Source organism: Petaurus breviceps, unplaced genomic scaffold (assembly GCF_028583685.1).
Source record: "Petaurus breviceps papuanus isolate PSGF00001 unplaced genomic scaffold, PetGlider_PUasm1.0 38, whole genome shotgun sequence".
Lineage (NCBI taxonomy): Eukaryota > Metazoa > Chordata > Mammalia > Diprotodontia > Petauridae > Petaurus > Petaurus breviceps.
The window spans coordinates 53,749,898-53,771,499 of NW_027186304.1; the positions used below are offsets into that span (position 1 = coordinate 53,749,898).

A 21,602-nucleotide genomic window follows, 5' to 3' on the forward strand; every position below is an offset into this window, starting at 1 on the left:
TAATTTTTTGGGGGGGTGATGGAAAGATGAAAATGAGAAACAGTTCCTAGATTTAAGGAGCTTATTTTTTATTTTTTTGCCTTTTGGAGGGCAGTTGGGGTTAAGTAACTTGCCCAAGGTTACATGGCTAGTGTTTTTGTGTGGGTGTTAAGTGTCTGAGGCCAGAACCGAACTTGGGTCCTCCTGACTCTGGGGCCAGCACTTTACTCACTGCACCACCTAGCTGCCCCTGTTAAGGAGCTTATTTTATACTAGAGTCTAGTTTCTACTGAAATTTTTATTTTCTCTATTCAGATATAAAAATTTGGATTAATTTTGATTTGAGATAATATTTAGGGATACTTTTAAAAATTTTGATCTTTCAACAATAGTCCTTTGTAATCATTTAGTGACTTTATAAAATGTCATCTTTATAAAAATAGTTGTTCCTATTGAATTTAACCCTTGGCCTAGCCTATCCTTATATCAAACCAAGGGAATTTGTTTTGTGATTTAGATTCATAATTGAAAATTGTGAGTGGTCCCTTCCAGTTCTATGTCTGTGATCCTAAATAATGTATATTCCTGGGAATATTTTTTCTTTACTTATTCTTGTTTTAAATGTATGCTATATAAAATAGTTATAAAAAGTTAACTTATAGTTTAACTAATATAGCACCTGAAAAGGCTGTACCTGATCAACCTTGAGTAATACCAGTTGGTGACTTTACCATGTTTTTCCATCTGGTTCCTTGATTTCCTCATGTGAGAATATCTTCTTGATATACTCTATGCTCTTCTGCCCCCATCATCTTCTGCCTTCTTTTTGTATAAGATGTACTCTCTTCCAAAGCAGTATTCTAATCTGGGCTCTATGTTATCATTTTTCCAGTAGTCTATCATGTTAAATAAACCTCCTCACATTAGAATGTCTTTTGTATGTTGTACATAGATATTTGAGGCTTTTTTTTTTTTAGTAGGTTCTTAGAAGATGTTGGTTTCTTTGAATTTCTGGGCATCTCTGCATTCACTCCTCTATGGTGCAGCTATCCTCTATAGAATGTAGATTCGTGATTTTCTCTCTCTACCCTTCCATTCAATACAGAGCCCTTTTGATTAATTTGCAACACTCTAAGCTTATTCATACTTACCCACACTGGTTTACCGCCTATCATTCATGTCCAGAATTCTAGTCTTTTCTCGGCCAATAAGGAACTAAGTGACCTTGGACAAGCCAGCTAATCTCATATGGCCTCAGTTCCTTAGCATAATGTAAGCTTCTTGGGAACAGGGATTGGCTCACTTTTGTATATTATATCTCTAGTATCTACCACAATAGATTACAGGATCACATATCTCTCATTGAAAGGGACAATAGATAGTCAATCTAGTCTAATGTGATCATCTCCCATATGAGAAAACTGAGGCCCAGAGAGGTTAAGTGACTTTCCCAAGATCTGACACATAGTAGGTGTTTAATAAATGTTTGTTGCTTTATTTCCTCTTCTGTATTTGCTGAGATAGTAGATGCATCACTGAAATAAACTCACTTCTATAGACAAATACCTTCAAACTATACCAAATCAGTCTTTTTCTTCTCCTGTATTTAATATTTTGAAGTAAAGGGCAGTAGGGATTCTAGCCATGTACTATTTTGCCTAGTAATATAGCCTTGCTCTAATTCAGAGATGTCAAACATGTGGCTAACAAGTGCTGTCTGAACCAGACTAAGATGTAATTGTGAAATATTTAATAAATAAAAATGAAATAAAACATACATAATTTTGATGTGTGGTTTTCTTTTTGGAGGGCAGTTGGGGTTAAAGTGACTTGTCCAAAGTCAAGTGGCTGGTGTGTCAAGCGTCCGAGGCCAGATTTGAACTCAGGTGCTTCTGACTCCACGGCTGGTGCTCTATTCACTGCGCCACCTAGTTTTGTGTGGTTTTCTAAGACAGTATGAGGTCCACAGGGATACTTATGTAGGATTTAGTTTTTTAGTTTGCCACAACTCCTCTGCCCCAGCTTTCTAGATTTTATTAAGCATTATTTGCTAAGTTGGCCTTCTTGCTTTTCCTTTCACATCTTCCTCCATCTTCCTTCTCCATGCCTTTTCCTGGAATGTACTTCCTCCTTACCTTCGCCACTCAGAAAGCCTAGATTCCTTCAAAACTCAACCCAAGCAACACTTTTCTACATACGACCCTTCTGGATTCCCCTGGTGCTGTTGCCACTTCTCACCTCTGCAGGTACCTAGAAACATGTTCTGTATATGGGAAGACATGGGAAGACATTATTTGATTTATCTCTGTGTCTCCAGCACCAAGCACAGTGCCTACACAGTAGGTATTTAATGAGTCCTTAATGATGGATCTTTTCAAGTTATAAAAATCCATACTGCCAGATCCCTTCCCAGTCAACACACACACACACACACACACACCTCTTGAACTACAAAGGTCATCTGGAGCTTTTTGTCTTTTCTATCAGCATTTTAAAAACTCCTGGTATCATCACATTTGATTAATAGACCCTAAAAAGTACACATTTAGACAACCCTCTTGCTGGTCCCTGAGTTTAATATTAAAAAGGTTATTTATACAGAAGTGTCCCTCAAGAAATTATCACCACATTTATTATCTATTCAGTGTCCATGACAGTTAATCAGTGATATTATCCATTATATACCCTCATAGGGCTTATATTCTTTTATGGACAAATTTTCATAGCTAAAAGCCAGAGTGAAAGATTCACATGAGGCTGACCAATGTGGATAAAATAGCAATATTTTTTCGGTCAAACATAAAACAAAAGGCCTAAATATGTTTCTATAACAAATTACTTTTTAGGGATTAATTGGGGGAAATTATGAAAAATACCAAACATTTATGCTAAGGAATTCTTTTTCCTCTTAGGACTTGGTAATATGGTCCTGATTTATACTTTTTTGTTAAAATATTATCCTGGGAGTTTGAAATCAAAGGTTAGACAGATTCATTTAAAAAAAATAGGCTATGACTCATTTATAGTTTCTTATATTATTTGATTATAGCTATGATAAAATAGTATAAGAAAATATTTAGTTACATGATACTAAGAAATTAAAATTTGCTTCTACTTCTACAGTCTTATTAGAGTTGGTTTAGTAGGGAAGAGAAGATGTTTATTAATTTTTGAAACTTTTCACAGTAAAATATTTTAATCCCACATGTATATTGACAATCTTTCAAATATTTGATGACAATTATCATGTCTTCTCTATGATTTTTTTTCCTTCAAACCATTTCTTCAATAGTTCCATTTATGAATGTAAGCTCTTTGAAGCCAGGAACTGCTTTTTATTTTGTTCTTTGTAACCTAATTGATGATTGAATGTTCGTTATACAGTGTAAGCCCAAACATAAAGTAGTCTCATCCTTTTAGGTACCAACTTGTTAAGTCAATTATGAACTCATATGAAGCATACAGTCACAAAATGGTATTTGAGTATTCAGCAAACCCAAAGATTCTAGGTATTGGGAAAAGGGTTCACTATTTGACAAAAACTTCTGGGAAACTAGAAAGCAATTTGGCAGTTGGATTTGATCAACATCTCATACCATATACCAAAATAAACCCAGAATGGATGTATGCACTAGATATAAATAGACTAATTAGAGGAACAAAAATAAATTGCCTTTTAGATCTAGGATAGAGGAACTCTAGCATTACCATGGAGGCAGGTGGCCCAGTGGATGGAGCACTAGGCCTAGAGTCAGGAATATCTGAGTTCAAATTCAGCCTCAGACACTCACAAGTTGTGTGACCCTGGGCAAGTTACTTGATCTCTGTTTGCCTTAATCCATTGGAGAAGGAAATGGCAACCACTCCAGTATCTTTAGTTTATTTTTATTTTTTATTTATTTTTAATTTTTCTTTCTCTTTATTTTTTAGTTTACATTATTCATTTCCACAAGATTTTGAATTACAAATTTTCTCTCTTTTTTCCCTACCCACCACCCCAAAACAGCGATCCCACTGAATATCCCTTCCCCTAGTCTTCTCTCTCCCATATCTTCCCCCGTGCCCCTCCAGCTTTCCAGTAGGGTACGGTGGATCTCTGTGCCCCCGTGCCTGTGTATCTCATTTCCCAGTTACATGTAAAATAATAATAATAATATATTCATATATTTTAAAACATTTGATTTTAGAACTTTGAATTCCAGATTCATTCCCTTCCTCCCTTGTCACCCACCCTCACTGAGAAGATAAGCAATTCAATATAGGTTGTACACGTGTAGCTATGCAAAACATTTCCGTAGTAGATGTATTGTAAAAGACTGACTATACTTCCTTCCATCCTACCCCACCTCCCACTTCTTCTATTCTCTACTTTGATCCTGGCCCTTTTCAAAAGTGGATGCTTCCAACTTCCCTACCCCCCCCATTCTGCCCTCCCTTCCATCATCCCCCCTCTCTTCCTTTCCCCACTACTCTCCTGTAGAGTGAGATACCCTATTTAGTGTGTATGTCATTCCCTCCCTAAGCCAAATTCAATGAGAATAAAGTTGACTCATTCCATTTTGCCTTCCTGTTCTTCCCCTCCATTGTAACAGTTTTCCCTTGCCTCTTTTATATGAAATAATTTACCCCATTCTGTCTCTCCCTATCTCCTCTCATTATAATCCTCTCTCACCTCTTTAATTTCACCTTTTAAGTATCATCCCTTTCTATTCAATTGGTCCTGTTCCCTCTGTCTATGTATACCTGTACAATATATACACACACTCACATATGTATTCATACGCCCATATACCCTCCTATATCAACATATATATATATATATGTATGTATGCACATTTCTATTCCCTTCAACTGTTCTCATACTGAGAAAAGTTTCATAAGTTTTAATTATCATTTTTCCATTTAGGAATGTAAAATAGTTCAACTTTGATAAGTTCATTATGATTTCTTTTCCCTATTTACCTTCTAATGCTTCTCTTGCTTCTTGTATCTGAATGTCAGATTTTCTATTCAACTCTGGATTTTTCATCAAGAATGCTTGAAAGTCCTCTATTCCCCTGGATGACCATATTTTCCCTTGAAACGTGATACTCAGTTTTGTTGGGTAGGTGATTCTTGGTTTTAATCCAAGCTCCTTTGACCTCTGGAATATCATATTCGATTCCTCAGTGTTGAAGCTGCCAGATCCTGTGTTATCCTGATTGTTTCCACAATATTCTCAAATTGTTTCTTCCTGGCTGATTGTAATATTTTCTCCTTGATCTGGGAACTCTGGAACCTGGCTATAATATTCCTAGGAGTTTTCTTTTTGGGATCTTTTTCAGGAGGTGATCTGTGGATTCTTTCAACCTCTATTTTGCCTTCTGGTTCTAAAACATCAGGGCAATTTTCCTTGAGAATTTCTTGAAGGATGATTTCTAGGTTCTTTTTTTGATCATGGCTTTCAGGTAGTCCAATAATTTTAAAATTATCTCTCCTGGATCTATTTTCTAGGTCAGTGGTTTTTCCAGTGAGATATTTCACATTGCCTTCTATTTTTTTCATTTGTTTGGATCTGTTTAATAGTATCTTAGTATCTTAATTTTTCATAAAGTCACTAGCTTCCATTTGCTCTAATCTAATTCTGAAGGAATGATTCTCTTCAGTGAGCTTTTGAAATTCTTTTTCCATCTGGCAAATTTGGCTTTTTAAGGCATTCTTCTCCTCATTGGCTTTTTGAGCCTCTTTTGCCATTTGAGTTAGTCTGTTTTTTAAGGTGTTATTTTCTTCAGTCAGGTTGTTGACTCTCATTTCAAAATTTTCTTGCATTCTCATTTCTCTTCCCAATTTTTCTTCCATTTCTCTTACTTGGTTCAAAATCCTTTTTAAGCTCCTCTATGGCCTGTAACCAGCTCATATTTTTCTTGGAAGCTTTTGTGCAGGAGTTCTGACATTGTTGTCTTCCTCCTGTTCCATGCATTGATCCTTTTTTGTCCCCAAAATAGGAGTCTAATGTTGGATTGCTCTGTTTGCTTTGCTTCCTTTGCTTGCTCATGTTGCCACTCAATTACTTGACTTTTGAGCCTGTTTTCTGCTGTTTTCTGTTTTTTTGAGCTCTGTTTTCTGCTACCAGAAAGGGAGCTTTGTTCCAAATCAATGGAATTTTCGCACCTGCTAGAGCTGTTATTTGGGTGTCCTCTCTGAAGCCCCCACTTGCTCTCTGGCAAACTGGTCAACACCCCAGGACCTCCACCTTAGACAGCGATCCAGATCCAAGCATGTTTAAGCAAGAGCGATTAACCCTCAGACTGGTCTCTTGGTCCCCCTACAATCTGCAAGCCAGGAGCTGAAGCAGCCACGTGGAGGCAGCCTCAGATGCTTCTCTCCCTGGGGGTAAAAGCCAGACTGTACTCCCAAGCTCCCTGTTCCTACAAAGTCTACACTGACCTATCACTTTGTCTTTGGCATCTATGGGTTGATAATTCTGGAAACCACCACAGCTGCTGGTGATCTGAAGTTCCTCCAGCTGGAGGTTGGTCAGGCCGCCCTGAGGCTAAAACCTCTGGCTCGAGCAGGGCTGGGCTCAGCTTGTGGAGGGCTGTGCTGGCCTCTTCCTGCAGCCTGCCGGGCTGTCTTGAGCAAGAGGTTAGCTTCTCTCTGTCATTTTGTGCGTTCTGTACTTCCAAAGTTTGTCTAGAGTCATTTTTTACACGAATTGGAAGAGGTGGAAGCTAGAGCCACGCGGAAGTCCTGTTTCTACTCCGCCATCTTGACTCCCTACTCCCGTATCTTTACCAAGACATTCCCATGGACAGTATTGGCATTATATAGTCCACAGGATTATGAAAAGTCAGACATGACTGAAGAACAACAACAGTCATTCCCTCAGTCCTTTTCTAAATATAAACAATGTATATCCGTTAATTTATTGAATTTTGGATTAACATTAATCTAGTGTAATTTGATGACACTGGAGCAGAGATATGTGTTTTAAAATGCTGCTTACTTTGGATCTTGTTGATGTTGTAGTACTCCTTGTGAAATCTGATTGTCTTTTTTGCTTCTGAATAGTGTTTGTTAGTAAAGGTATAGAATTTTTAGTGTTATTTTAAATAGACATTTTACGTTTCTTAAGAGATCTAGAACAATAGCTGTATCTATCTATATATGCATGCTTGTATGTATGTATACACACATCTAAAACTTGATTCGGTTGCATTTCTTTTTATTTCTCCAGATGAGTTCCACTGAAATTTTGGAATATTCCTCAGATGTTGAAAAACAAGAAGACATAAAGAATGTGTTACCCACCAATTTAGGAGTTGCTCATAAATATCACTTGAATTATGGATTAGATTTAGAACAAGATAAAGGAAGACTTGCAAGTGACTGGATAAAATCTGCACAGTTCCTTTTGCATACCCCTAAGAAACAAACAGATCAGACTCCTAGGACTCCTGAAGATTCTGCAAAGAAAAATAAAAAGAAGCTATTAAGGTAAACTTATGACTTTTATATTATTTGGCTTTTGTAGCTTTTCTCTTTAAAAGCCCAAACATTTTAAAAATATCAGACTTTTTTGTTTTTTCAACTTAGTTTGCTTTTAAGGGGAAACTGGCAGAATATGATTGCAAGATTCTTATAAGTAATTAAAGCAGACCTATGATTTTGCACAAGAATTTCTACCAGTTCAGCATTCACAATTTTAGTAGTAACCACTCTGTACCCCCTTAGATTTGGTGACACTGCTCATTCCTGGTTTCCTGCTGTCATTCTGACCTCTCTTACTCAGTGCCACTATCATTGCAATTGATCATTATTAAAAACAAATGTCATGTGTGGTTATGAATACATCTTGACCAGTGTCAATGGAGTATCCATTTTGTTGGATGTGAATTTGGATAGAGAAATTATGCCCAGCCATTTGGTAATATTTTAATGAGAGAATGTGTTCAAACAAATATTGCCCACCAATCTTAAGAAGATATTTTTCTTCATCATTTCTAAGAAATATGATGAAGTGAAGGCTCTTTTATAAGCCTTTAAAATCATTTCACTATAGTCAAATCATGTTAGCAAGCATTCATTAAGCATTTACAATGTGCCAGGCACTGTACTATAGGCTGGTTAAGCTAGCTTGCTTTTGATTGTATATAGAACTTTCTGTCCTACTTAATCAATATGTGCTCCATTTCTTTAGTGGCACCACCATCTTCCTTGGGGTCATGTTTGGCTTTTACTGTCCTTGGGATTTTCTTGGTAAACATACTGGAACGGTTTGCCATTTCCTTCTGCAGTGGATTAAGGCAAACAGAGATTTAAGTAACTTGTCCAGGACCATACAGCTAGTGAGTGTCTGAGGCTGGATTTGAACTCAGGTCTTCCTGACTCCACTGAGCCACCTGCCTTCATGGTAATGCTGGTTCCTTCAGCCTGCACATTTGTTATGAGAATGGGAATTTGAAGATCTTCCCTGCCCCTTGGCTCTTGGCTAGGCTTAAGTGACTCTGAGAACCTTCCCTGATTGGAAAATATACTCTGCCCCCTAATAGGCTGAATGTGGTCACATGGGGCCTGTGGCAGGAGGCTTGTTTTTCAGGAACACCCACACCTTGATACTTTGTGATTGGGCAGTTGGCCAAGAGGGTTGTGACATTCTCTGAGCCAGGAGAAAGCTATATATACCCTGATGTGAGGTTTTGTTTTGGGGCTCACTTGGAGAAGAGTTGTGTGATTTGACCAGACAAGACTGTGGGCAGCCATTGAGCGGGGGGCTTTGAAAACTCAGATGTTGGTGCTTCCCTCTCTGGTGACTAAATAGGTATGGATGTAATGGTCAGACAACTGAAAGCCCTATCTGCTGATCTGTTTCTCTGTCTGTATTTTTTGTCTGCTTGTAACTTCTGTCTGTATTCTCTGAAGTTTGGGGTGCTGACCTTTATCCCCTGAACTAGGTAAATGACGTATGTTTGATTAAAGCAAGATTGTTAACCCATTTTTAGTTGCTTTCCTTTAGAAAAGCAGATCTAAGAACCTGTGTTGGCAGCCATCTGGGTATGCTGGGATGCTTGCTTTTACAACACTTTCTGCTATAATATGATACCTCTCTAGTAGGTAGGTAAAGAGGAACTTTGAATAGAGGAGTGACGATGACAACAGCAGATCTCGGAGAAGATTGTTTAGGTAACAGCTCAGAGGGTTAAAAAGGGAAGAAACAGACTGAAAAAGTATGATGCCAATGAAGGCAGCACACTTAAGGGTTGCTGCTGTTACATTTTAAGGGTCTAGTTGCAAGGTACAACAAAAACTCTATGAAAAATTAAACCCTATTCAAGAAACTAAAGCATTACATTCATAACAACGTAACAATTTATTACGAGGGTGGCCACATGGCCTTAAACAAAACATCATTCAGTAGATAATATAACACTCAGTATGTAACATGGCACACATTATGTATCATTGTATTCAACAGATACCGTACTGTCCCAAAATACTTGTTTATACGATCAGGAGATCCTGGGTTAGTGTCTGCCCTTAACACAACACATCCCCAGGGGTAGCAGAGAATACAACACACTCCACCCCTAGGTCATGGTAGGTTATAACCCCCTCAATCTAAACAGTGTCCAAGTAAAATCCTCTTGCAGGGTGTGTCCTTCTCATACTGCTGTTGTGGGTGCCCACTTGGCACTCTCAGTCATACACATGCTCTAATGAGCCAGAGAATCCAAGTCTTTTTTTTTTTTGGCCTTTTGGAGGACAATTGGGGTTAAGTAACTTGCCCAAGGTTACATGGCTAGTTGTGTGTGTGTGTGTGTGTGTGTGTGTGTGTGTGTTAAGTGTCTGAGGCCGGAACAGAACTCAGGACCTCCTGACTCTGGGGCCAGAGATTTACTCATTGCGCCACCTAGCAGCCCCGAGAATCCAAGTCTTAACACTACTCCAGCCCCCCACTTCCAAGTCCTAAGGGGAGGCTGGGCAACACAGTCAACAGCTAGGTCCCTGGGGGTTATGACACTTCCTCCCTCCCACTATAGACAACTCCAACTGCTGAGTTCAGACCCAACCCGGGGGCCATGGCAAGAAGACACTGTCATTATTCTTGCCTTGCTGCAAAGTTTTCATCTCGATTTGCGGTGATTCCTGAGCTCCCGGGTTTCTTCTGCAGGGGTCCATCTCTCCTGGCTCCTGCCTGAATTCACATGTAGGCAACTCTCTTGCTCCTGCTCCATGGAAGGGACTGCTCCACTCCAAACTTTCTCCCTGCTCCTGCCTGAGTCCAGGCACAGCAGGCTCCAGGGGCTCCTTCCCTCACCTTCTGTCTCAGGGAAAACAAAGCTTAACAGGACAACAACAGTGTTTACAAACATTACCAGAACCACCATCTCAATTCACTTTCACAGCCAGGAGGTACCTTTATAACAGCTACTTATTAAGCCTGCTGTTGCTGCTAATTCTGTCAATGCTCAATGCTCATTTTCCCTTCTTCACGCTCATTTTTCTTATTCATCTTCATTTTCTTTCTTCATGCTCATTTTTCTTCATATGTTTTCTTTTCACTCACCCTCTCAATGCTCTGCATATATACATTTAAATTCAGCACCTGATTGGCTTAGTGCCCAAAGGCATGCTAGCTCACGAGCCTTTAACACCCAATGTGCTACAGTTGTGAATTACCAGGGCTCAAAGGAGACTAATCCTTCAGAAAAACAACAAAAATCTCACCTTGCTTGAGCTCACAGAAAGGAAGACTAATTAGGAGGGTATTATATAGTCTAGATGAAAAGAGATACTGACCAGAACCATGGGGGTTCCAGTGGTAGTAGAAGAGTGGGGTTGGGTGAAGGAGATACTGCAAATAGGTGGAAAAGCAGAACTTTGCAAATAGTTGGATATGTAGAGTGAATCAGATGGACTGGATTCATTTCCAAGCCTAGCTGCTTACAAGCTCTATGATCGTTATCCTGGACAGGAAGCTTAACCTTTATAAACCTCAGTTTCCACTTTTTTAAATTGATAATAATTAATGCACTGTTCATTTAACAGTGTTGTTGTCAGAAAAATGTTTTCTAACCCTCTCTCTCTAAGATCACTAACTCCTAGAAAGAGTCATTTACATTTACATTCACTTCCTTACCACCCACTCATTTCCCAATAACTTTCAATCTTTTGAAAATCTCACTATTGAAACTTCTCTGTGAAAGCTCTGAAATGCCAAATCTGGTGATCATTTCTCAGTTTTCTTCCTCCTTGACATCTGTGTCGCTTTTTGACACTGTTGACCTCTTTTCTTTGATAACTTTACTTATTGAGTGTTAATATCTTACCATTTGTGACTATATCAGGTGAGCTGGGGAGAGGGGGGTACAGATACTCCATTCCTTACATTTGTATGTGGACTAAGTAATTACATTTTATATTTTTGTTCTGGAGCTGTTTCCTGTGGGGGTCTGTTGATTCAACATGTACTTACTACAATGTTCAAGGAGTTTGGCTATACAACATGGTACCAGATTACAAAGGTTTCTATCTATCTCTGTGACTATGGACAGGTTACTTAATCTCTCTGAGGTTTAGTTTACTCCTCTGTAAAATGGAGATAATACCTGTAACAACTCGTTCACAAGGTTGTTCTGATATTCAGTTGTATATGTTGTGTGGTAAGTGCCTTGAAAATTTTAATGTTCACTATAAATTTTCAAGTAGACATAATTAGATTATGGTAATTTAGCTTATCAAACACAAATTTCTGAATGGTCAGATGAGCAGATTTAAATGGGTGACAGGGACCACTGAATTTATATTGTGTATTATACTTGTGAAGCCTTTTACAGGATGGATGATAGTTAATCTTATAAAGTAGATTAGTAGTTTCTTAGGTCATTGATCACAGACTTTCACACTTCAAGTATCTTATCAGTGCTCTATGCCTCTGTGTAAGTATTTTTAACATTACCTACTTATAGACTTTTTTTTTTAATACTGCTACATGCACATACCCATCAGTGTAGAAAATTACCTAATAATATTTTATTCAACTTCCTCAATTTTGGGGGGAACCCATCCTTCATTTACTCTTTCTGTTTTAGTCATTTCTACCTTCTCTATTCCTACCCCACAAAAGATAACCCTTTTCTTATAGTAAATACATTGGATTTCCTATTAAAGTCTTAAGAAAACCAAATTAAAAGGAAGTAGAAAGTAGACAATGATCTTTTATTTTAGTTTTATTATGAGATTTCCTTTAGCTCTACCTTAGATCTTTGTCTTATTTTGAGTATGTTCATGTCTAATCAGTCTTTTTCTTATCAATTTATTTAATAGTTTGATGAAAGGGCAGTAAGGATTCTAGCCATACACTATTTTGCCCAGTAATATAATCTTGTTCGAACGCAGAGATGTCAAGCATGTGTCTTATAAGTGCTGCCTGAACCAGATTAAAATTTAATTGCAAAATATTTAACAAAATACATAAAAATAAAATAAAACATAATGTTAATGTGTGGTAAGTGCCTTATAAATACTTTAAAGTTCACTATAAATTTTCAAGAAGACAATTTGATTATGGTGATTTAGCTTATCAAACACAGATTTCTGAATGATCAGATGACCAGATTTAAATGGTTGAAGGGATCACTGAATAGTCCCTGGCTTCTGTAGCATTTCTCTTCAACAGATGCTCTATTATAATGATGATAATAATAATATTAATAGTTAGCACTTATATAGTGCTTTTAAGGCTTGAAAACACTTGTTATATATTATATTATCTCATTTGATCATCGCAACAACCCTGGGAGGTAGGTACTATTATTATTCACACTTGACAGGTGAGGAAACTGAGACTGATACTTCTTTCTTGTGTGAAGGTCAGCCTGGTTTCCCAAAGGTTATGCCAGTTGAGCTGGAAAGACTTCAAGTACAGTTTTGGCAAGGTAATATACCAGCTGTCTATTATAGGATTGGGAATCTGAAGATCTTCCCTGCCCCTTGGCCCTTTGATAGGCTTAAGTGACTCTGAGAACCTTCCCTGATTTGAAAATCTACTTTGTCGCCCAATAGGCTGAATGTGGTCACATGGAGCCTGTGGGAGGCTTGTTTTTCAGGAATTCCCACACCTTGTTGCTTTGTGATTGTGATTGGGCAGTGGGTCAAGAGGGTTGTGACATTCTCTGATCCAGGAGAAGGCCATATAAACCCTGATGTTTTGGGGCTCACTTTGAAAAGTGTTGTGTGATTTGACTAGACGAGACTATGGGCAGCCATTGAGCCTCCTGGCTTTGAAAACCCAGATGTTGGTGCTTCCCTCTCTGGTGACTGACTAGGTATGGATGTAATGGTCAGACAGCTGGAAGCCTGTCTGCTGATATGTTTCTCTGTCTGTATTTTTTGTCTGCATGTAACTTCTGTATATTCTCTGAAGTTTGGGGTGCTGACCTTTTCCCCCTGAACTAGGTAAATGACATGTTTGATTAAGCAAGATTGTTAACCCATTTTTAATTGCTTTCCTTTAGAAAAGCAGATCTAAGAACCTGTGTTGGCAGCCACCCTGGGTATGCTTAGGGTGCTTGCTGCTACACTGTCCAAGGGCCTTTCCTAGTTAAATAGGGCAAAGCAACCCAAGAAATATGGACATGGCAACCCACAAAACCTTTTTTTTAAAGTACAGAATGACCCCCAGTCTTGTGCTACTCCCTTCTAAATCTGCATTGGTGATGGTGGAAAGAAGCAGAAGGTTCCTGGATTCGTATAATTTAGACTATATGTAGATATAACTTTGATACTCTAAATATGAGACCCTTGTTGAAAGACCATCAAATTGATATATTTCTATAAGAACTGAACCTTATCAGTAATGACATTCTTACCATCAGTGAAACCAGAAGAAATGAAGAGTTTCAGTGAAATTGAAGAATGGCTTATACGTTTCTACAGAGGGAAATGAAAGAGTAGTTTCATGGTATATATAACAGCACAAGAAATTGATTTCATGGAATGTTTTGGCCATCTCATCTTTCAGTGCATATGATGAGTATAAGCAAAAAGACTTCTGTAAAGATAATCACTGCTTATGTGCCAGTATTTGTTGCAGAGGGTGAAGAAGTAGAGAAATTTTATAAAGAATCTGAGAAGGTATTCTCAACCAATTCAATACCATCCTTAATCTTTGGTTGCCACAGGATTGAATAGCAGAAAAAAATGGAATTAAGAAATTAAAGAGGCCAGAGCCTTGTATGTAGCCTCATATCTTATGAATAATTTTTACTGGAACAGCCTTTTGGTGCTGGTTATGATAAACACCCAATAACATTACACAAAATGAAACATATCTTTAGGGACAGGAAGTACCTGATTTTTGATGTGGATAGGAGTCATTTCAGAATTACTTGTCTGTGTATAGTCAGATTATAGACTAATTTGAGAAAAGGTCAAATTAGAAGAAAGGTTAAGGGAAGTGACAATACAGTTAGAAAAGCTTTAATGTGACTTGTTTAAGCAAGTCTTTGACGTTGAAAAAAGTAGAACATGGGAAAAAATGAAGATACTGACTTTATCAGTCTTTAAAAAAAGCAACTTTTTGTTCTTTGATGTCTTTACATTATAATTATTTCACATAACCACTCCCATTGAATCTTACCTTGTGACAAAGGAAAACAGTTAAGCAAAAATATTCAGTACAGTGACCATATCTCCTAATAGTGCTCTGGCTTTCTGCCAAGAGAAGGCCGGTTTCATTATCTTTTCCTTGGTAATTTCACTGGTTTTCTGTTACTTGGAGTTTTACTTCATTTCAATCATCTTTTCATTTACATCGTTATGGTTATGTATATTGTTCACTTGGGTCTGTTTCATTCTGCATTAGTCTACATAAGTCTTCCCATGTTTTTCTCTGTTCCTTATTTCATACTGTACAAATAGTATGTCTTTATAGTTATATATTGGGCAGCTAGGTGGGGTAGTAGATAAAGTTCTGGGCTTGGCTTCAGGAACATGAGTCTTCCCGAGTTCAAATCTAGCCTTAGATGTTTACTAGTTGTGTGACCCTAAGCAAGTCACTTAATCCTGTTGGCCTCAGTTTTCTCACATGTCAAACGAACTGGAGAAGGAAATGATAAACCATTCTTTGCCAAGAAAACCCCAGACAGAATCACAGAGAGTTGGTTCTACTGAAACGACTGAACAATAATAGTTACATACAATTTTTTTCTGGTGTTTTGCTACCACAATAGCAATGTTGACATGAATGTTTTGGGATATATCACACTTTTGTATTTGGAAGATATTGGACAGAAGTCTTTGATTTCCAGTGGCAGTCACCCTCATGGTGAAGTTCCTGAGTCAAAGAGTACAAGCAGTTGAGTCAGTTTTCTTACAGAATTACATTTATATCCAGATCACTTCCTGGCGCCACCAGTATCTGTATTTTCTCACAGCCTTTCCAACATTGACTTTTCTCGAGAACTCATTTGTCCCTTTGCTATTCGGCTTAGTATTAGGTGAAACCCTAGTTATTTTAATTTGTATTTCTCTTGTTATTGGTGATTTGAAGCATGTTTTCCTGTGGTCATTTACGTTTTAATTTCTACTGAAAACCTAGTTTAGATCCAACTTATCTTTTGGGGAATGACTCTCATGCTTTTTGCTTATCTGGTCTATTATGAGGATTTCTTTTCCTGTTTTTGTTAAACAGGACCAAATAGTTTTGATGCTTGCTTTTAAATAAACTACCTTGCCTCCCTATCACCTCCATAATAGAATATAAAATCCTCCATTGAGCTTTTGTATCCACTAAAGTGATTTTCCTAAAGTGTAGGTCTGACTGTGTCACTCCCCTACTCAACAAACTCCTTTGGCTACCTATCACCTTCAGAATCAAATCTAGAATTCTCTGTTTGGCATAAAAAGCCCTTCATAACCTATTCCTCTCCTACCTTTGCATCTTAATCCCCGGCACAAATTCTTATATCCACCAACACTAGCCTCCTGACTGTTCCATGAGCAGCAGGGCTCCAGGTATTTTCTCTGGCTGTCCCCAATTCCTGGAATGTTATCCCTCCTTAATTCCACCTATTGACTTTCCTAGCTTTCTTTAAGGTACATCTAAAAGCCTTTCTTAACAAAAGTCGTTCTCACCCCCTCTTTATTCTAACACTTTTCCATCTGTTCTATTTATCCTATACCTCTCTTGCTTTGTATATATTTCTTTGCATTTTGTCACCCTCATTAGATTGCCCTCCTTGAGGGCAGGGGCTGCCTCTTGTATCCCTAAGGCTTAGCACAGTGCCTAGCGCATAGTAGACCCTTAATAAATGTTTTTTGATTGATTGAAAGCCATTTATAATCTGACCCTTTCCTATCTTTTCAGTCTTTCTGAGGCTCCACTCCTGACTCTCTGACTTTCTTTTTCATGCCACGGAAGTCTTTTTATCAAGGAAGTTCACTCCACTTCTGGATTTCTTACACTGGAAGTACTCTCTGTCTCTGTAGTCCTTTCCTTTGCTTGTCTAGTTCTTCCTAGGAACTTCATTTTAAGGAGAATGTTCAGCCTAGCCATGTCTTCATTCTTTTCTGACTGCAGACTTTCTCTATCATGCCCTCCCATTCGGGTAACTTTTATGTGTTATCTTCCCCCATTAGAAGGCTTATCTATTAGAGGACACAAGGAACCATCTTGTTTTCTGCTTTTATTTCCATTCCCAGTTCTTAGTACAGTGTCTGATCCATAGTCAGCACTTAATAAATAGCCTCTAGACTTGACATCTTATACCTTACCCACCTCCAAGGAATTTAAAATGCACTCTGGACTACCTACATTCTGTTCCTGGAGCAAGATACTTTGTCTCCCAACTCCATACATTTTCACTGACTGTCCCTTATGCTTGAAATTCTCTCCCTCGTGTCTGCCTCTTGGCTTCCATAGCTCCCTAAATGCCTCTGCTTAAATACTACCTTGTTCAAGAAACCTTCCCTGGTGCTCCTTAATGGTAATTCCTTCCCTCTGAGATTGTCTCCCATTTATCCTTTATGTCTCCTGTTAGTACATAACTGTTCTCATACTAACTTCCTCATTAGATTGGGACTTCCTTGAGTATAGAGATTATTTTCACTTTTCTTTGTATACCCAGCACTTAGTATAATGGGGGCACATAGTAAGTTCTTGTAGACTTTTGTTGATTTAACCTAATACTTTATAGTATAGTTTGAAGTATTATAATACTCCCTTACTTGTAGTTTTTCTCATTATTTCCCTTTATATTTAGACCTTTGTTCTTCTAAATGAATTATTAAATATTTTTCATAATTATGAAGTTATCTCTAGGCAATTATTGGTTAAGCACTATATTTGTAAATGGATTCTGGTAATGCCATTTTTTTAGTATATTGGCACAATAGAAATACAAGAAGTTACTCAAATCTTCCTTTATTTCTATAAAGTGTTTTTTGTAGCTGTATTTATGTATGATCCATATGTTTTGGTAGCGCACTTGCAGATAGTTTATGCTTTTTCTAATTACTCTGATTATAATTTGTTTTATCTCTTCTTGGATTCTATTAGTACTGTATAGAAATGCTCAATTTTGTGGATTTATTTTGTATCCTGCTGACTTATTGAAGTTATTGTCGTATTTTCTTTGCTGATTCACTGTATTTTCTAAATACACTCTCATGTTGTATGCAGATAGGGTTTATTTTTCTCATTTATTCTCATTTTTTCTTTCCATAGCTATGATTATATGAAATAATAGTAGCATTTAGCCTCTGTTTGTATTTGAAAATCTCCTATGGTTTTCCTGTTGATACAAGTAACTCCTTATCAATTACACACACACACACACACACATATATATATTATTCATAAACCTGTAAATGTACCTATTTTTCTTCTGAAACATTTAAATTCCTCAAGATCAGGGGCTGTTTTACTTTTGTCTTTGAATGCTCAGAATGTATCATAGTGATTGGCACATAGTAAGTGCTCAATAAATGCTTGTTGGCAGATTGATTGAACCCGAAGTTATAATTATCTAACATAATAGAAATAAAGATCTGTGTTTCCTCTTTTTTCTTCCCTCTAGAAATCAAAGCTCTCTATTAGAGATAAAACCCTGAGGAGGATTCTATGATAGAATACTTACAAGGTTAAAACATTTGACTTAAGGGGACCAAAAAATTGCTATTGTTGGAGAGCTTAGATAAGATATAAAATGTAAGATGAGAGATACTTCTTTGCCAAGCGGAATACTAATTCTTGGCTAATTTTAACATTTTTTTCCCTCGATAGGGGAGGACTAGCAGAAAGGTTAAATCGATTACAGAACAGAGAGCGGTCTGCCATAACTTTTTGGAGGCATCAGAGTGCATCTTCTAGCAAAACACTTCCAGGTAAAACTTGCATAAATATGTTGGGAAATTACCAGATGAACTTATGTGAATATTTTAGTTGTATTATTGACTTTTCATAATATACTTTGTACATGGATTTTTTCCCTTAAGTTTCGATCATACTCTAATAAAAATTTGCCAAGCATACAAATCCATACTCCTAAGATCAAACAAAGCCTCAAAGTCACAGAAATTTTTCTGATATATATATATATATATTTTTTTTTCAAACTGATTTTGAAAACCTCTCTATGATACTTACGGGGTAGAACCTTTTCTGGATAGTTCCTTTCTTGAAAACCTTTTCTTTACTCTTCCATTTTTTTGGGGGGGGTAGCAGCTCTTTTACACTAGGGTGGTTTCTTTCTGTTAGGGAATGTTAACCTAGAGTTTATGAATTTGTATTTTGTTTTGATCACTATTTCAATATGATTGGTCCCTTTTGTATTTTATTTTATCCATTTGAAACATTATTCTGAGAAGGGATCCATAAACTTTGCTTGACTGCCAAATCAGTTCAGGACACAAAAACAATTTAAGAATCCCCATTCTAGGAGTTCTTGGCCTTCCTCTTGACATTGTTCACCTAGGCACATGACCCTATTTATGGCTCTTTGAAAGGTCTTCCTTAATTCAGGAATCTATCTAAAGCCAAGTTCCTGTTAACTTAAAACAAATCTGCTCTTTTGAAATATTTTCATCTAGAATCCCCACTATAGACTTGCAGATCTTTTTTTTAAAACTTTGATTTATTTTTTATTTTAAGAATTCTTTTTTTTTTAATTTTGAGTTCCACATTCTTTCCCTTCTTCCCTTAAGCCCCTGCACCATTCACTGAGAAGCAGGTAATATGATATCAGTTATACCTGTGGAATCATGGAAAACATATTTCTATATTATAAGCTTGTACTTCTCAATTAAATATGTAATCATTCACACTTAAGACAACTATTCACTCAAGAATCTATGTTCTTTGGGTGCTGTGCATGCAGGGATCTTCCTTGAGGCTGGGGCTTGCCATCAGGTACCTATCTGCCTGTCTGAGACACCTATTTTACATAGCCGTCTCTCTTTTTCCTTGCTACATGTCGAATTTTATAAATTATAATGCTAACTCATTTTTTTCAAAGTCCATTTTATCTGATGCTAATTTTTGCATCCTGAGTATAAAAATAAGTCTGATTATTGAGTCTTTAGGCTTATATTTCATAAAATATCAATCGGACCAATATGATGTTTTACCATTCAAGAGCCCATAACACTCATAGTGCTTTTTGTTATAGTGATCTTTGTTTCTGTACTCATCACAGATGTTGAAGGCATATGCTTAAGCATCCCACATACCATTAGATTCGAGAACTGGAGTAACTTTTTTGGTACTACCCTCACCCTTTTGGTTTTTCTTTTTTATTTTTTTTATTAAAGCAATTGGGGTTAAGTAACTTGCTCAAGGTTACACGGCCAGGTGTTTCTGGGTGGGTGCTGAGTGTCTGAGCCTGGATTCGATCCCAGGTCATCCCGACACTGGAGCCGGTACTCTTACTCACTGTGCTACCCTTTTGGTTTTTCATTTATGGTTTTCATTTTTTTGAATTTCAGCTCTATAGCCTTTAGCTTTTTTTTTTTCACTAGGAAAATTTCCTTATTACTTACAAAAAAACTCCTTTCTTTTCTTTAGGACACACAGTGATACAAATGAGCTTAGATGTCCCTGAGTTGACAGAAATGTTAATATTATTAGGGCATAACTGTATCACTTTAGATTATTAGTAGAATAGATCATTTTGTTGAATTAGTCAGTAAACATTTATTAAGTAATTACTAAGTGCCAGGCATTGTGCAAGTACTGGGGATACAGAGAAAGACAAAAGGCAGTTCCTGTTCTCAAGGAGCTCATCGTCTGACAGAAGAGATGACAAGCTGAAAAAAAAAATAGGCAAACTAGCCATATACAGTGTAAATAGGAAATAATTAAGAGAAGGAAAGGCACTAGAATTAAAAGGGTTTGGGAAAGGCTTCCTGTAGAAGATAGGATTTTAGTTGGGACTTTAAGGAAGCCAGGAAAGTCAGTAGGTGGAGAGGGAGAGGGAGAACATTCCAGGCATGGGGAGACAGCCAGAGGAAATGCCCAGAGCTGAAGGATGGAGTGTCTTGTTCATGGAACAGCCAGGAGGCCAATGTCACTATATGAAAGAATATGTACTGGGGAGTAAGGTGTAAGAAGACTGAAGAAGAAGACTAGGTTATGAAGGGCTTTGTTTCTGGAGGTGATAGAGAGCCACTGGAATTTATTGACATGGTAGTAGTTGGGTGAGTGTGGATGGAGGGAAGTATAAGAAAAAAAGGATATCTAGAGAAATGAACTGGGCATCCTGATTTTTCTAAAGTGTCTATAGGGAGGAAAACCTTGGTTGCAAAAGAAGAAAAATCAGTGCATTATCTAATTTGATGTTATCCAGAAAGATACTAGAAAAATAGACAGATAGAACATTAACTAAGTGCTTACTGTATGTCAAGCTCTATGCTAAATATTGAGGATATAAAAACAAAACAAAAAAGAATTGTCCTTGCTCCCAAGTAATTTACATTTTAATAGGGAAGACAGAACATAATGGAATGAGCTGTACAGAAGGGGAACAAACTTAAGAGTGAACTGGAGGTGAAGTATGAGAGATTTCATATGTTATGAGAAACTTTGTCAAATGAACTGCTGAAGTCCAAGTGTGCTCTATTAAGAGCAATTTACCTGAATTACTGATGGGCAACTAGATGGTACAGTAGAGGGAGTGCCAGGTCTGGAGTCAGGAAAACTCATATCTCTGAGTTCAGATTTGACCTCAGACATGTCCTAGATGTATGACCTTGGGCAAGTCACTGAACCCTGCTTGCCTCTAGTTTCCTCATCTGTCAAAGGAGCTGGAGAAGAAAATGGTGAACCACTCTAGTATCTTTGCCACGAAAGTCCCAAATGGGATTGCAAAGAGTTGAACATGACAGAAACAACTGAACAAGAGTAATCTGACATTCCCCTGGTCTTTTCCCTTTTAGCCAGTTAAGTCTGTCTGTCTGTCTGTCTATCTATCTACCTACCTACCTACCTACACACACACACACACATACATACACACACGTCTGTCTGTCTGTCTATCTACCTACCTACCTACCTACACATACAAATCTGTCTGTCTGTCTATCTGTCTGTCTATCTATCTATCTATCTATCTATCTATCTATCTATCTATCTATCTATCTATCTA

At 37.4% G+C, this 21,602-nt stretch overlaps 1 protein-coding gene across 9 annotated transcripts in view; it reads left to right on the top strand.

Annotated features, from left to right (window-relative positions):
• SPIDR (scaffold protein involved in DNA repair) overlaps positions 1-21,602 on the top strand; it is a 593,302-nt gene that overhangs the window by 145,862 nt on the left and 425,838 nt on the right. For all 9 annotated transcript variants that reach the window (XM_069099903.1, XM_069099905.1, XM_069099904.1 and 6 more), the window contains 2 exons: positions 7,196-7,455; positions 18,245-18,345. In XM_069099903.1, coding sequence (XP_068956004.1) covers positions 7,196-7,455; positions 18,245-18,345 — 361 coding nt within the window. The remainder of the gene's footprint in view (positions 1-7,195; positions 7,456-18,244; positions 18,346-21,602) is intronic.